At 34.9% G+C, this 14,423-nt stretch overlaps 1 protein-coding gene across 4 annotated transcripts in view; it reads left to right on the top strand.

Annotated features, from left to right (window-relative positions):
- Positions 1–14,423, top strand: part of SLK (STE20 like kinase) — a 54,994-nt gene that overhangs the window by 10,597 nt on the left and 29,974 nt on the right. For all 4 annotated transcript variants that reach the window (XM_049645693.1, XM_049645694.1, XM_049645696.1 and 1 more), the window contains 3 exons: positions 9,026–9,190; positions 11,374–11,422; positions 11,766–11,915. In XM_049645693.1, the coding sequence (XP_049501650.1) occupies positions 9,026–9,190; positions 11,374–11,422; positions 11,766–11,915 (364 nt within the window). The remainder of the gene's footprint in view (positions 1–9,025; positions 9,191–11,373; positions 11,423–11,765; positions 11,916–14,423) is intronic.

Here is a 14,423-nt window from a genome sequence, read left to right on the forward strand (position 1 = left end):
CTCTCTCTCCCCCCCTTCCCCACTGAACGTTCACTCTTTCTGTCTCTCTGAAAATAAATAAGTAAACTTACAATACAGCATTGTTAATTCTAGTCACCATGCTGTACATTATATCCATGTAACTTATTATTTTATAACTGGTAATTTGGTACTTTTGACCTCCTTCCCCCATTTCTCCTACCCTTACCCCCTGCCTCTGGCAACCACCTGTCTGTTGTCTGTATCTGTGAGCTTGGTTTTTTGTTTGTGTTTTTAGATTCCACATATCAGTGAGATCATATGGTATTTGTCTTTATCTGACTTTTTTCACTTAGCATAATGCCTTCAAGTTCCAACCATGTTGTTACAAATGGACCCACATAACCTGGGTCATACTTTTAAATACTCTTCTGCACCATTACTTTATTTCACTTAACAGTTTCCCTTTTCACATTTTTTTCTCCCTCCATATATTCATTTTTTTCTCTCTCTTTTTCTATGAAAGGAGAAAGAAAGTCTCCTTTCAGTCAAGTAATTATTTTATGCTGTTAAAGTTATTTGGCATTTATTAAATATTATGCTTTCTACTCAATACCACATGAAGTCTAAATTCCTAGCACATAGACATTTATGTTTTAAAGAGGTAACTGAGACTTAGGATTGTAAAAATAACTTTAACATGCTGGCTTTTCTTTTTTCTTTCCTTGTAAAATTCATGGTGAGTTCCTTACCTTAACACCATGCATTTTAGTCCTTTATAATTTTAGATTTCAGAATATTTGTGTGGAAATTATCATCCCTAATATATAAAAACCTTTATTTTTCTTGAAATAAGTGAGAAGACTGTGTGATTTGAGAAGTGGTGAAACATTTTGGAAAGTACAGGTTTAGCCAATGTTATCTTATTATTGACATCATTTTGTTGGTGGTTATCTTGACCGATCAATGACTAAGTTTTGAATAAATAACCAGAACATGGGATGCTTGAGTGGCTCAGTCGGTTAAGCATCTGATTCTTGATTTCAGCTCAGGTCATGATCTCAAAGTTTGTGAGTTGGAGCCCCACATGGGGCTCTGTGCTGACACTGTGGAGTATCCTTGGTATCTCTCTCCCTTTCTCTCTGCCCCTCTCCTGCTTGCATGCATTTGCTTGCTCTCTCTCAAAATAAATGAATTAACTTTAAACAAAAATAACCAGAACAATATAAATAAAATGGTGTTTTGGAATATAAAGAGAATATAAGGTATATTCCTTTCACTTTCATTCCATTTCATTCCTTTCATTCCATTAAAATGGTTTTTTGAGAAAGGATTTCTGTAATATTTTACAGAAATTATGGAAAGCGCATGTACAGTCAGTACTCATTATTTGCAGATTCTCTATTTGTGAATTTGTCTGTTATTAAAATATATTTGTAGCCCCAAAGTCTGTACTCAGTGCTTTCAGTCATTTGCATGTATGTGCAGAGCTGCAGAGAGTGAGTGTGCACATTCCCAGCTGAGATGTAACAGAGTGACACTCTACCTTCTTGTTTCAGCTCTCACACAGCTTTGACCGGAAGATGAGAGACAGTAGAGGGCAGTGCAGTGTAGTGTAAGAAGTCTGGTTTTGGTCCCATTTGGATGGGATTTGAATTGTAACTGTACACCTATTTTGGGGCTGCCTCAAGCAAGGCACTTCTGAATCTTGTTTTCTCCTTTGTAAAATAAAGAGGATGGAATCTCCCAGGATGAATTATTTTTAGGATATAAGGTTATAATCTATATAGGATATGTTTGTTTGTGTACATATTTCTCCTAGGAGCAATGGGTCAGTATTTGCTAACAGTGTTCATGCCCATAACTACTTTACGTCTATAGCGACTTTAGAGAACATAACTACCACAAATAATGGAAATCAACTGGATGTCTTTACTAAGTGATGTTGAATAATTTTACTTATTTGACCCTTGTTCCTATCAAAATCTTACCAGGACTCTGAAGAGATCACTAGAAGTAGCATATAATCGAAACAGGTAGGAAACAGGTAGCAGTAGTATCAAGAGTCAAACCGTATGTTTTCTTCAGTGCTGTTTCCTCCCTTCTCACTTAACAGTTCTTTGGAACTCTAGATATTTATTACCTAGATACTTCATACTACTCTGTTCCTTCATTCTCTCGTCTGTCACCTTGATCATTTTAGAAGGATTATGCCAACTATTAAATTATTGTTTTTCAGCTCCAAACACACCCTTCTCTGCCCTGCTTTGTAATACTATTGTGAGATTCTGCAGAACTCATTTCTACCTTGCCAGATGCTCACTTTTAGGTTTCACAAGTACGGGGTGCTAGGGGGAGGCTGCAAGGTGGAGGAGGAAGAAGGGACTCGCGCCTTTCTCTCTGTTTCTTGAGGGCTCCCTGTCTGCTTTTCTGTTAGTGTGACCACCATTCTGGTGGACTTCTTCATCCTAGCAACAGCAGTTTCTCTAGATAGCAGCAGTTGAATCCAGTTAATAGTTTTTCCGGTACTCAAGAGCTGGCCTCATCATAACCCTTCATAACACCAGCTGCAGTTGGCTAGCCCCCCTTCCTCAAAAGGTACCCCAGTCCCATAGGACCCCTCTTCCAAAATCAGAGAGGTTGACACCAGCTGAGCAGCACTCTCCTCAGGGATCTGAGTTTTAGCTGTTTAGAACCTTCCCTGCAAGCCTCTGGATTTTAATAATTCCAGTCTCTTACCTTGACTCTCTAGTCCTGTGGGTGGTAGCTTTTCCCTGTAGTTGTTACATCCCTCATTTTTCTCATTCTTTATCTTTTTAGTTGTCTACATATCAACATAATTAATAATGACATTGTCTCTATTAAAATATATTGATTTCTTCCTGTGGTGGGGCCTTTTCTGATACAAAGATTAAATAAGTTAATAAGTGGAGAGTGCAGAGAGCAATGTTTGGTGCAAGGTAACTACTCAGGGAATAATATCATCTAAAACTTAATGGATATTATTATATAGACTATCATACTTGGAAGAATTTGAGATTTTTATAACCTGTTTCTTTGCAAAACACTAAAATTTCCAGTTTAACTACATAGCTCAAAAAACATAATCATTAAATTTATTAATCTTGATATGCTTGTCATCTTCTCGTGAGGTCTAACTTAACTACCCTATTTAAATTGTAACTTCTTCCCTGTGTACCTGCCCACTCAGCCATCTCCTCATCTTTCTTATTACCTTATTTTTTCCATAGTATAATTACTAATATATTCTTTATTTACCTATTGACTATCCTCTCCCCACAGTTATAAGTATCATGAGGGCAGAGAGATTTTTGTATATTCTTTATATTGTCCGTATCTGGAACAGTACCTGACACATAGAAGGCATTCAATAAGTATTTATTGAAAGAATGAATTGATTTTAACAGATCAACTCTTGAGTACACTTTCAGTAGATCTTTATACTGTGTTTCTTTCCTACAACCGATGTTTGTGGAGTGTTTGTGTTTCTACAGCTCTGACTAGTGTCTTGTATGTAGTTGATGTTTATGAACTATAATTTTGATTGTTTGGTTTTTGTATTTTGTTGTGGTTGTGTATCTTTATACACTGGACAGTTAGGGTCTTACCTCTTGGTAGGAGGAGGAATAAATACCTTTGAACTCTCAGCCTTTAGATAAATCATCTAAATCAGTAAATCACTCTCAGTGATTATTGAAGTGATTGAATTAATTTCTCTCTCTTTTTATTTTTTGTCTTTTAGATTCTTTTTAATTAATTTGTTCATTTTTATTTTTTGGTCTTCCCCTTTTGATTGACTAACACTTTTGTGTTACTAAAAAAGTCATCTATATTTTCTGTGCTGGTGTTTCAGTTGCCAGCTGAGAATTGTATTGAAATATATTTCTCATTATATAAGTATGAAAGAGCTTTAGCAAATGTAGGAATATAGAAAGAAAATAAATGAAGGTTTAAAAATCACTTATATTCTTACCACCCAGGAAATAACCACTGTTAAAACAAGTATAATATAAGAGGATATAGTTTTTACCCTGCTTCTTTTAGAACATGCAACCAGTTCAGGAAACTCATTGTTTTCCCTGTAGTCACTTACTTGTTTATATAATGTAGCCAGGCTTTATTCATGATCCATGAAAATAAAAACATACTGATTTTTAAGTGATCATGACTGATCTTTGAAAACTTTTTATCAGAAGTTATATCTTATTTATCTGTTTATGAGAGAGGGGAGAGGGAGAGAGAGAGAGAGAGAGCGAGTGAGCCAGGGAGGGGCACAGAGAGAAGGAGAAAGAATCTCAAGGAGGATGTGGGGCTCGAACCCACGAACTGTGAGATCATGACCTGAGCTGAAATCAAGAGTTGGACACTTAACTGACCAAGCCACCCAGGCACCCCAGTTATATCTTCTTTAATATCTGGGTATTCGTTATTCCATTATTAACATTTGTTTAGTTATTACATTAAATCTTTATATGAAGAATTTTTGTGCTTTTAGTTAGGTGAAGCTGTTTCTTTTTTTAACATTTTATTTGTTCAAAGTATAGTTTCACACATTTACCAGTATTTATTTCAATTTTGATTTTCTGAGTTCTCTAGAATCAGATCCTGATGAGTAATCAAGTTATTTCCAAGCAATAATGTAAGAGACACTATATTTTCTTAAGTTTATTTATTTTGAGGGTGGGGGAGGGGCAGGGAGAGAGGGAGAGAGAACCCCAAGCAGGCTTGGCACTGACAATGCCCCACTGTAGGGCTCAAACTCAGGAACCATGAGATTATGACCCGAGCTGAAGTCAAACTCTTAACTGACTGAGCCACCGCAGGCACCCTGACACGCTTTATTTTCTAATGTTACTTTTATTTATTATTTATAGTAAACCAAGTGGTACCATTGTTGGCTTAATTTTATCCACAGGAATGGAATAATGAAATTTGTTACTATAAAGAAGTTTAGAGAGGCTCCTGGCTGGCTCAATTGGAAGAACATGTGACCCTTGATCTTAGGATTGTGATTTCAAGCCCCAGGTTAGGTATAGAGGTTACTTAAAACTTTAAAAAATGTTATTTCTTAAAATAACTTTAAAGGTTATCTAGTGTTAATTATTTTTTCCATTCTACTTACAAGGCACATCTTTAAAATCTTAAAGGACATCAGTAGAAGCGTGCAGAAGCAGGATGACTTTTAACCCCACATGGTCTCCTAAGGGCTCATATATTATAGTGTTGCTGTTCAAGGACAGCTCCTCTGGTCTTTTTCCTCCCAAAGTATTACAGTAAAATAGTGAGAGAACGGCTTACCTCTCACTGGCTTGTTTCCTCTGGCTCAGAAGATGATGAATTCTAATTATCATTGGCTCCAGTGTAGTCTCTTTCTTTGAGAGACAGACTTGATACCATGTTTCGCTAGTTATGACAGACTTTTTTACTTTTTGACATCTTTGGAAGGGATATGTCTTTTATCCAAAGATGCCTTCGTATTTTTGTTGGCCAAGGTGGAAGTCGTGCTCTCTTTGTCATTGCCTGTGCATTGTGAACTTAGTTGTATCCCTAGTGTCATGTAGTTGCAGCCCCTTGATGTTTCAATCAGTAAACTATTTAAGGGCCTTTGGAAGAAAGAATGTGAGGACTGATTGTTATCTAAAAATCTTGTAGCACCTGTGTTAAGATCAAGACAGTATCAGTATTATAATTGGAAAACGGGATAGGGGAGCACTCTTTTAAGAAATGCTGCATCACCAAAGCTTTTAATGGCCAGAGAATGATGTCCTGTGGAAAAACACAGACATTAGATAACTGAGTGACAAAGTGTTTCAGAAGTGTTCAACTTAAATACCAAAAGGCGTTTAATTTCTTACGTATGCACAAGGAGAATGGATACATATTAACCATCTTTGAATGTGTCCAAAAGAGCTCTTTAAAAAGGTATAAGAATTCAAAATGATAAAATCTTGTCATAGTTTAATTGGCAGATTTTCTTCCTTAGTGGAACATAAGATAGTGGTGCATCTTAAAAGGCATCCTAGATTTGACAAAATGTGGTAGATCAGACTGTTCTTCTAGAGTGGTAGTGATGACCAGTATAAAGTTCTTTTTTTATCCAAAACATATTTTCTGAACCCTGAGCCTTAGGGTTATTTAATTACTTAAGTAGTAATTAGTATTACTTTTTACTTTTGTTTTTTCTTAAGTAAAACATAGCAACAATCTACTTAGGAAAATTACCATATACAGGCTGATACCTGCTTTATCTTTTCATCATCATTTCCAAGGTTAGATAATAGATCCCTAAGAAATCTCCCATATACTGATACAATTTTTGGTACTTTATTGCATCTGTAAAAATAATCCATTCATTTAAAAAATTCAAACAGTATGAAAAATACAAAAAAAGTAAAAAATACTTGAAACTCCACCATTCTCACTGATGATGTCTCTCCAGATACTTCTTGTGCAGCTATTTGTATGTGAAAGTGGATGTATACTTTCTGTAAAATTGCTTACCTCTCATGTTTAGCAAGTTGCCTTTGTTCCATTCAGTGTTATATTACAGCTATTGTTACATCTGAAATATTGATTGATTAGTTATTGATTTTAATGGCTGCATAATTTTCCATTGTAGAACTGTGCTGAATTATTTAAGCAGGTTCCTGTTAATGGACATTTATGGTCATTCAGTTTTCTTTAAATAGTGTGTTGATGAATATTTTTGTGTATGCATATTTTTTATTTTATAAAATTATCTCCTTATGATAAATTCTTAAAAGTAGGATTTGGACATTATATATTGAAATTTTTATTAGTAGCTTTTAAAAGTTTGGTATTTTTTTAAAGGGTAATAGATGCAGTTTTGCTGAAGCAGTGATAATATATAATATTGAAATGTCTTTTAAAAACCTACTTAGTATTTTAAGATCTGATTCCTAATTTTTAAACAAATGATCTTGGCTCCTGTAGCATACTTGGAAACCTTTCATTTATAATAAATGGAAGTGAAAAGTTACTCAACCAAAGAAAGAAAATGGAAGAGTTAAAGTACTAAGTACAAAGAAAAATATAGAAAATGGAAAGAAAGAAAGAAAGAAAAAATGGAAAAGTTAACGTACTAAGTATAAAGAAAAATAAACTGATGGAAAGATAGGAAAACTGGAAAGGGTAATAGAATGATTCAGATAAAGAAAGGGCTTTGGAAACAGACCTAGATTTGAATCCTGATTTTGCCTCTTACTGCATGAACTTGGGGAAGCTTTTTGATTTCTCCAAGTTTGTATGTCCCCCTCTAAGGATAATAACATACCACATAGTTGGTGTGAGGATTAAATAATAGGAATAATTATAGCTAAATTATTGAATTCTTACTATCTGTGGCAGGCATTTTATTAAATGTTTATATGTATTTTTTCACTTGGCTAATACTTATCTTAATTTTCACAAACTTGTGCGATGTTAATATGTTTTACTGATAAGGAAACTAAAACAGAGAGATTTTTTAAGTTGCCTCAGGCAACATAGTAAGTGGCAGAATCAGAATTTGAACTTTGTCTGACCAGTAGAGCCTGCAGTGTAAAACACTATTCTATGTGTATACAAAACACTTAGCACAGTGCATAGCATATGTGAGTTAATATACATGTTGAAGCTATCTTTTAAAAATAAGCATGTCAAGAGAATGAGAAGACAAGCCACTGACTGGGAGAAAATATTTGCAAAAACATATCTGATAAAGGATTATTACTCAAAATATATAAATAACTCTTAAAACTGAGCAATTAGAAAACCAACAATTTCATTAAAAACTGAGCCAAATATGGGGTCCCTGGGTGGCTCAGTCGGTTAAGTGTCCGACTTTGGCTCAGGTCATGATCTCATAGTTCATGAGTTTGAGCCCCGCATCATGCTACGTGCTGACAGCTAACACCTGGAGCCTGCTTCAGATTCTGTGTCTTCCTGTCTCTCTGTCCCTCCTTGCTCGCTCGCTCTCTCTCTCTCTCTCTCTCAAAAATAAATATTAAAAAAAATATTTTTTAAGAATGAGCCAAGTATCTGGACAGACACCTCACTAGAGAAGGTGGCCAGTAAGCATATGAAAGGATGCTTATATTATTATATATTAGGAAATTGCAAATTAAAAAAGGAGAAACCACTGCATACCTTTAGAATGACAAAAAATTCATACTGACAACACCAAGTGCAGGCGAGCATGTGTGGAGCAACAGGAACTCTTGTTCATTGCTGGTGGGAATGCAAAATGGTACAGTTTGGCAATTTCTTATAAAACTAAACAGAGTCTTACCATATGATCTAGAAATTGTGTTCCTTGGTGTTTACCCAAAGAAGTTGAAAACTTAGGTCCACACAAAAACCTGCACATGGATGTTTATAGCAGCTTTATTCATAATTGCTAACACTTGGAAATATCCAAGATGCTTTCAGGGGATGAATGGATAAACAAACTGGCACATCTATATGTAATGGACTATTTAGTCCTAAAAAGAAATGAACTATTAAACCATGATAAGACATGAAGGAAATTTAAATGCATGTTACTAAGTGAAGGAAGCCAATCTGAAAAGGCTACATACTGTATGATTCCAGTTATGTGATAATTCTAGAAAAGCTAAACTGTGGATGCAGTGAAATGATCACTGGTTGATAGTGGTTAGGAAAAAGGGAGGGATGAATAACCTGAGCATAGAGGGTATTTAGAGCAGTGAAACCATTCTGTATGATATAATGGTAGATACATATCATACATTTGTCAAAACCCATAGAGTACACACTAAGAGTGAATCCTAATGTAAACGTGGTCTTTGGGGATGATGTGTCAATGAAGGTTCATCAGTTGTAACAAATGTACTACTGTGGGGCAGGATGTTGATAATGGGAGAGGCTGTGCATTTGTAGGGGCTGGGACTACATGAGAACACTCCAACTTTGCTGTGAACCCGAAACTACTCTAAAAAGATAAAGTTTATTTTAAAAAGAAAATAAAATTTAAAAAGTCAAGTGTACATTGTAAGTGTGACACTTGTGATGCTTTCATTTTTAGGCTCAGAATAAAGAGACCAATGTTTTAGCTGCTGCAAAGGTGATTGACACGAAATCTGAAGAAGAACTTGAAGATTACATGGTTGAGATTGATATATTAGCATCTTGTGATCATCCAAATATAGTCAAACTTCTAGATGCCTTCTATTATGAGAACAATCTTTGGGTAACTATTTTCTATTGATATTATTATAAGAGCCAAAATGAGTTAATTGTCTGAAAGAGATTTCTAAGTTGTGGTAGTCTATTTTATGTATTATCTCTTCTGTTTTATTACTTATGTTACTTGAATGGGAGTTGATCTGATGAGAGGGTCATTAACAACATAATTATCCTAGCTTCAGCAGATGTTCAGATGAATATTTCAAATGTTTATTTATTTCTGAGAGAGACAGAGAGACAGAGCACGATCAGGGGAGGGGCAGGAGAAAGGGAGACACAGAATCCTAAGCAGGCTCCAGGCTCTGAGCTATCAGCACAGAGCCTGACGTGGGGCTGGAACCCACGAACTGTGAGATCATGACCTGAGCCGAAGTTGGACGCTTAACCAGCTGAACCACCCAGGCGCCCCTCAAATGAATATTTCAGATTGTACAGTATTTCATGATTGTTTGACATTGGACCCAAACGGAGAAACTTGGTTAAGAATATTAAATTTTCTAAATTATGAAATTAAATGAGTTCTCTTGTTTGTAATTTAAATTTAGGCATTTAGGGGCACCTGGGTGGCTCAGTCGGTTAAGCGTCCGACTTCCGCTCAGGTCGCGATCTCGCAGTCTGTGAGTTCGAGCCCCGCGTCGGGCTCTGGGCTGATGGCTCAGAGCCTGGAGCCTGCTTCCGATTCTGTGTCTCCCTTTCTCTCTGCTCCTGCCCCGTTCATGCTCTGTCTCTCTCTGTCTCAAAAATAAATAAGACGTTAAAAAATAAATAAATAAATTTAGGCATTTAAATTTTTTGGAAATTTGTTTTCTTAGAAATTGTTTTAAATTTCTTATCCTAAACTTTTTGTAAATCATGTAATAAATTACAGAATACTTATTAGAAATATTAAATATTTATTTTCTATTCACCAGACTCACCTTTGAATAGTAGTAGCTAAGGCTGAATATATAAATTTTGTTCATTTTTAGAAAACATTAGGCACAAGTGCATATAGAAATAAAATATTTATTATAATAGCTGGTCAACCATTTGCTCCAAACTGACACTCATTTAATCAAGATGGCTTTCTGAAATGGAGTTTCTTTTCTCCTTGAAGGAAAGTGTTATGAGAGAAATGCTAGGAGTATGTAGTAGAAGTAATATCTGATTGGAAATCAAAAGCCCTATATTTTTTGATCCTGGTGTTGCTATGTTGAATAAGTCAGTTAACCTTTGAGTGTATTTACTCATCTATAAGATGAGTAATGCCCTATTTTTCAAATGATATAATGAATTTGAAAACCATCTGTAACTGGCAAACACCTGTAAAAAAATAAGAGTATTATTATACAAAAGGGAAAAAGCAGGAAGCTACACAGTTTGACAAGCTAAGTAATTAAAAAGACTATCTTATAATTATCATCAGTGTGGTGTCCTCTAATATAGTTGTTCAGGGCTCTAGCAGAATGTTCCCGGAGATTCTAATGAAAATGACTTCCTAGATAATAACCAGATAAGATCTTTACTTAAGATTGTTGCAAAATAAAAAGTTGGACAACTGTGAGATATAGTCTAGTGGGAGAGATTGATATTAATTATCTATAATTAATAATTCAATGAATTATGATATATATAAAATTACAACTGTGATGGGATAAGAGAGAAATGTACATGGTGGTATATACCAGGGAGATCTGGGAAGGCCTCCCTCAGGATGTAATCATTGAACTATGATCTGAAGCTTTGTGTATGTCTGTGTGTGTGTGTGTGTGTATGTACGTGTGTCTGTGTGTATTTTAACTAAAAGAAGTCTCTTAAGTATTTTTAGGATTTATTCCTATTAGTAAAGTTAAAAAATAGATTTGATCACTTAAATCACAGTTACATTAAAAATGAGTATAATGAAATCTGTCGGTGGTAATGAGATGGATATATAATACTGTCCTGAATAAAAATTGTGTACCTAGTAATTTTAGAGAAGCAGGGACACTAAAAATGGTGATTTGAAAATGCACATGTGCCTACAGTGTGTTCTCTTTGTGCTTTCTCAAAATGTATATCATTAAGACTTAACTCTTTAAACAAAAAAAAAACTCTTTATGGTCAGTGTAATATTGTTTCCATAACCTAGTTATTTATCTTTTTGCTAAATTGAAGAAAAAATACTCACTGTCATGTTAGACACGTGCTTTTTTTGTTTGCCTGCAGATCCTCATTGAATTTTGTGCAGGTGGAGCAGTGGACGCTGTGATGCTTGGTAAACATCTTTTTATTCTTTATTTTGTTTATATTTTAAGTTATTCTTAAAGGATTTAAAACATTTAATACATATATATCTTATTGAGTGAAGTTCAATAAATTAAGAAATCAGCTTAATTACATTTTATACTTTTAAATAATCGTTACAAAATTTCTAAAATGAAATGTTAAATATATGAGGAAAAGTAATCTTTGCAGGTATTTAGTTCTTCTAAAATGAATTCATTGTAAAAAAAATAAATTCACTATGTGCAATCTTTGACAGTGATGGTAAAGGTATATATATTGCCGATGTGTTTTCGCTAGATAACAATGCAGATTTGTTTACCCTTTCCTTACAGAACTTGAGAGACCATTAACTGAGTCCCAAATACAAGTAGTTTGTAAACAGACTCTAGAGGCTTTGAACTACTTACATGATAATAAAATCATCCACAGAGATCTGAAGGCTGGCAACATTCTTTTTACCTTAGATGGAGATATTAAGTTGGGTAAGTTTCTTCCCTTAAATAAAACATTTGAATTTGTGTTGAGACTTTGCTCTATATGTATGTGACTTAATACTGTTCAGTTATGGCTTAAATATGTAAAACATGGAGAATTACTCCATGTTAATTTTTTAAATATTTAAATATAAATAAATAGTGGATAAATAATTATTCATTAACTCCCATAGTATAGACAACTAATGTAAAGATGCTTCAAAAAGAAAGGATGGATTTCATTTTCAAAAAGACAAGCTTTAAAAAGACTGGTTGGGGTGCCTGGGTGGCTCAGTTGGTTAAGCATCCAGCTCTTGATTTTGGCTCAGGTCTTGACCTTACCTTTCGTAGGATCTAGCCCTGCGTCAGGCTCCAGGCTGACAGTGTGGAGCCTGCTTGGGATTCTCTCTCTCTCTCTTTCTCTGCCTCTCCCCCACTCAATCTCGCTCTTTGTCTCTCTCTCAAAAAATAAATTAATTAAAAAAAAATAAAAAGACTGGTTAATTATTTTTTACCGTAAATTTTTGTATGTAGACTTAATACTTATAAATGTAATACATTTAGAATATGAGCAGATATGTCAGACTGCTAACTTAGTTTTATCTTCATTTCCAAAACTCTAGTGGGTTTCTTTTCCCATGTTTAGTTTTATACTCTATTTTATAAATATGGAATCTTAGCTAAGCTAACAAAGTAGATCTGAAATGGATGCCTAAAATAAGTATTGAGGACTAGAATTTTTAATTTTGTTTTTTACACTGAGGAAATAATTTCATAAGAAGAAATAGATGTAGATTTTAGATGGAAAACGGATTAATTTCGTATGTACACACATACAAATGGAAGATACAGCCCTCTTTAAGTGCCCCCAAGATATGACTTTTTAAAAATTTTTTAATGTTTATTATTTTGAGAGGGAGAGAGACAGAGCACAGCAGGCGAGGGGCAGTGAGAGAGGGAGATACAGAGCACAAAGCAGTCTCCAGGCTCTGAGCTGTCAGTACAGAGCCCAACACAGGGCTCGAACTCACAAACCATGAGATCATGACCTGAGCCGAAGTCGGGTACTTAACCAACTGAGCCACTCAGGCACCTTGTAGATACAAATTAAAAAATATATATATCTAGTGCTGAAGGGGCGCCTGGGTGGCTCAGTTGGTTGAGCATCTGACTCTGGATCTCAGCTCAGGTTATGATTTCATAGTTTGTGAGTTCAACCCCCATGTCTGGCTGTGTGCTGACAGTGCAGAGCCTGCTTGGAATTCTCTCTCTCCGTTCTGTCCTCCCTCTCTTTTTGCCCCTCCCTTGCTCATGCTCACTTGTTTGCTCTCTTTAAAAATAAATTAAAAAACTTAAAAAAGATAAGTAAAAATCTAGTGATGAAGTCTAAATTTGTGTAATTTGGAAGGACATGGAAAGGACAGAATATATTTAAAAGCCATCTTGATACCAGTGATCATAGTCATTTCACTTCACTTTTTTCATGACATCAAACAGGTATAATTTGATATACTAAATTTTAATCTTTTTATTATGAAATAAAGATACAGAAAACCACAAGAAATTGTGTAGCTTAGTGATTCTGTAGCATTGTAGATGATAGCTTTGTAACCACCACCTAGGTCAAGAAATAAAACTTTGTCAGGCACCCCAGCAGCTCTTCCATGTGTCCCATCTGAGTCACTGTCCCTGTCTTCTCCACAGGTAACCTTTATCCTGACTTCTATAGTAATTACTTCCTTGCCTTTCTCTATGGCTCTATCACCTAGTGCTCATCTCTCAAGTTTAGACGTGCTCATATTTGAAATCTGATTTTCTTTTTAAGTCTCTTAATTTATAGGTCTCCCCTACCGGCCATCTCTTTCTTTCCTGTACATTTTATTTATGGTGTGCATTCCCATGAGTGCCAAAATTGGTTCTTTGGGGGCAAAAAAGATCTTAGATATTACAATGCTTAGTAACTCTGCAAAGGCCCACGCTACACAAACAGTATATCTGTGGTGTTAAAATTCCGTGGGGGATAAGAGGATTAGGAAAAAAATGTCTAAAAAGGCTCCTTAGGAGCATGATGATGAAAAAAAGGTTGAGAAACACTGATCTATGAGACCTAAGTGTTGGACCTGTAGAGTTTCCCTCAACCTGCATTTTGCTAATTGCATATTCATGATCATTTGTAGTAAGTTCCTCTGTGTATTTCCTTCAGATTTGCAGATAAATAAGGCCTCATCAGTCTCAAGTTTGTTTGGCAAGACTATATATAGGTGGTTTTGTGTCCTTTCATTGGGCGGCACATATGTTTTGCTTTTATTTTATTTTATTTTATTTTATTTTATTTTTTTATTTTATTTATTTTATTTTATTTGCAGCTCTTGATGCATAATGCCTAGATCTGTTCTTTGAGTTGAAAAATGAATTGTCACTTTGTTTTCGTTTATTTTATTAAAAAAAAATTTTTTTTTTTAACGTTTATTTATTTTTGAGACAGAGAGAGACACAGCATGAACAGGGGAGGGGCAG

Source organism: Panthera uncia, chromosome D2 (assembly GCF_023721935.1).
Source record: "Panthera uncia isolate 11264 chromosome D2, Puncia_PCG_1.0, whole genome shotgun sequence".
NCBI classification, from domain to species: Eukaryota; Metazoa; Chordata; class Mammalia; order Carnivora; family Felidae; genus Panthera; species Panthera uncia.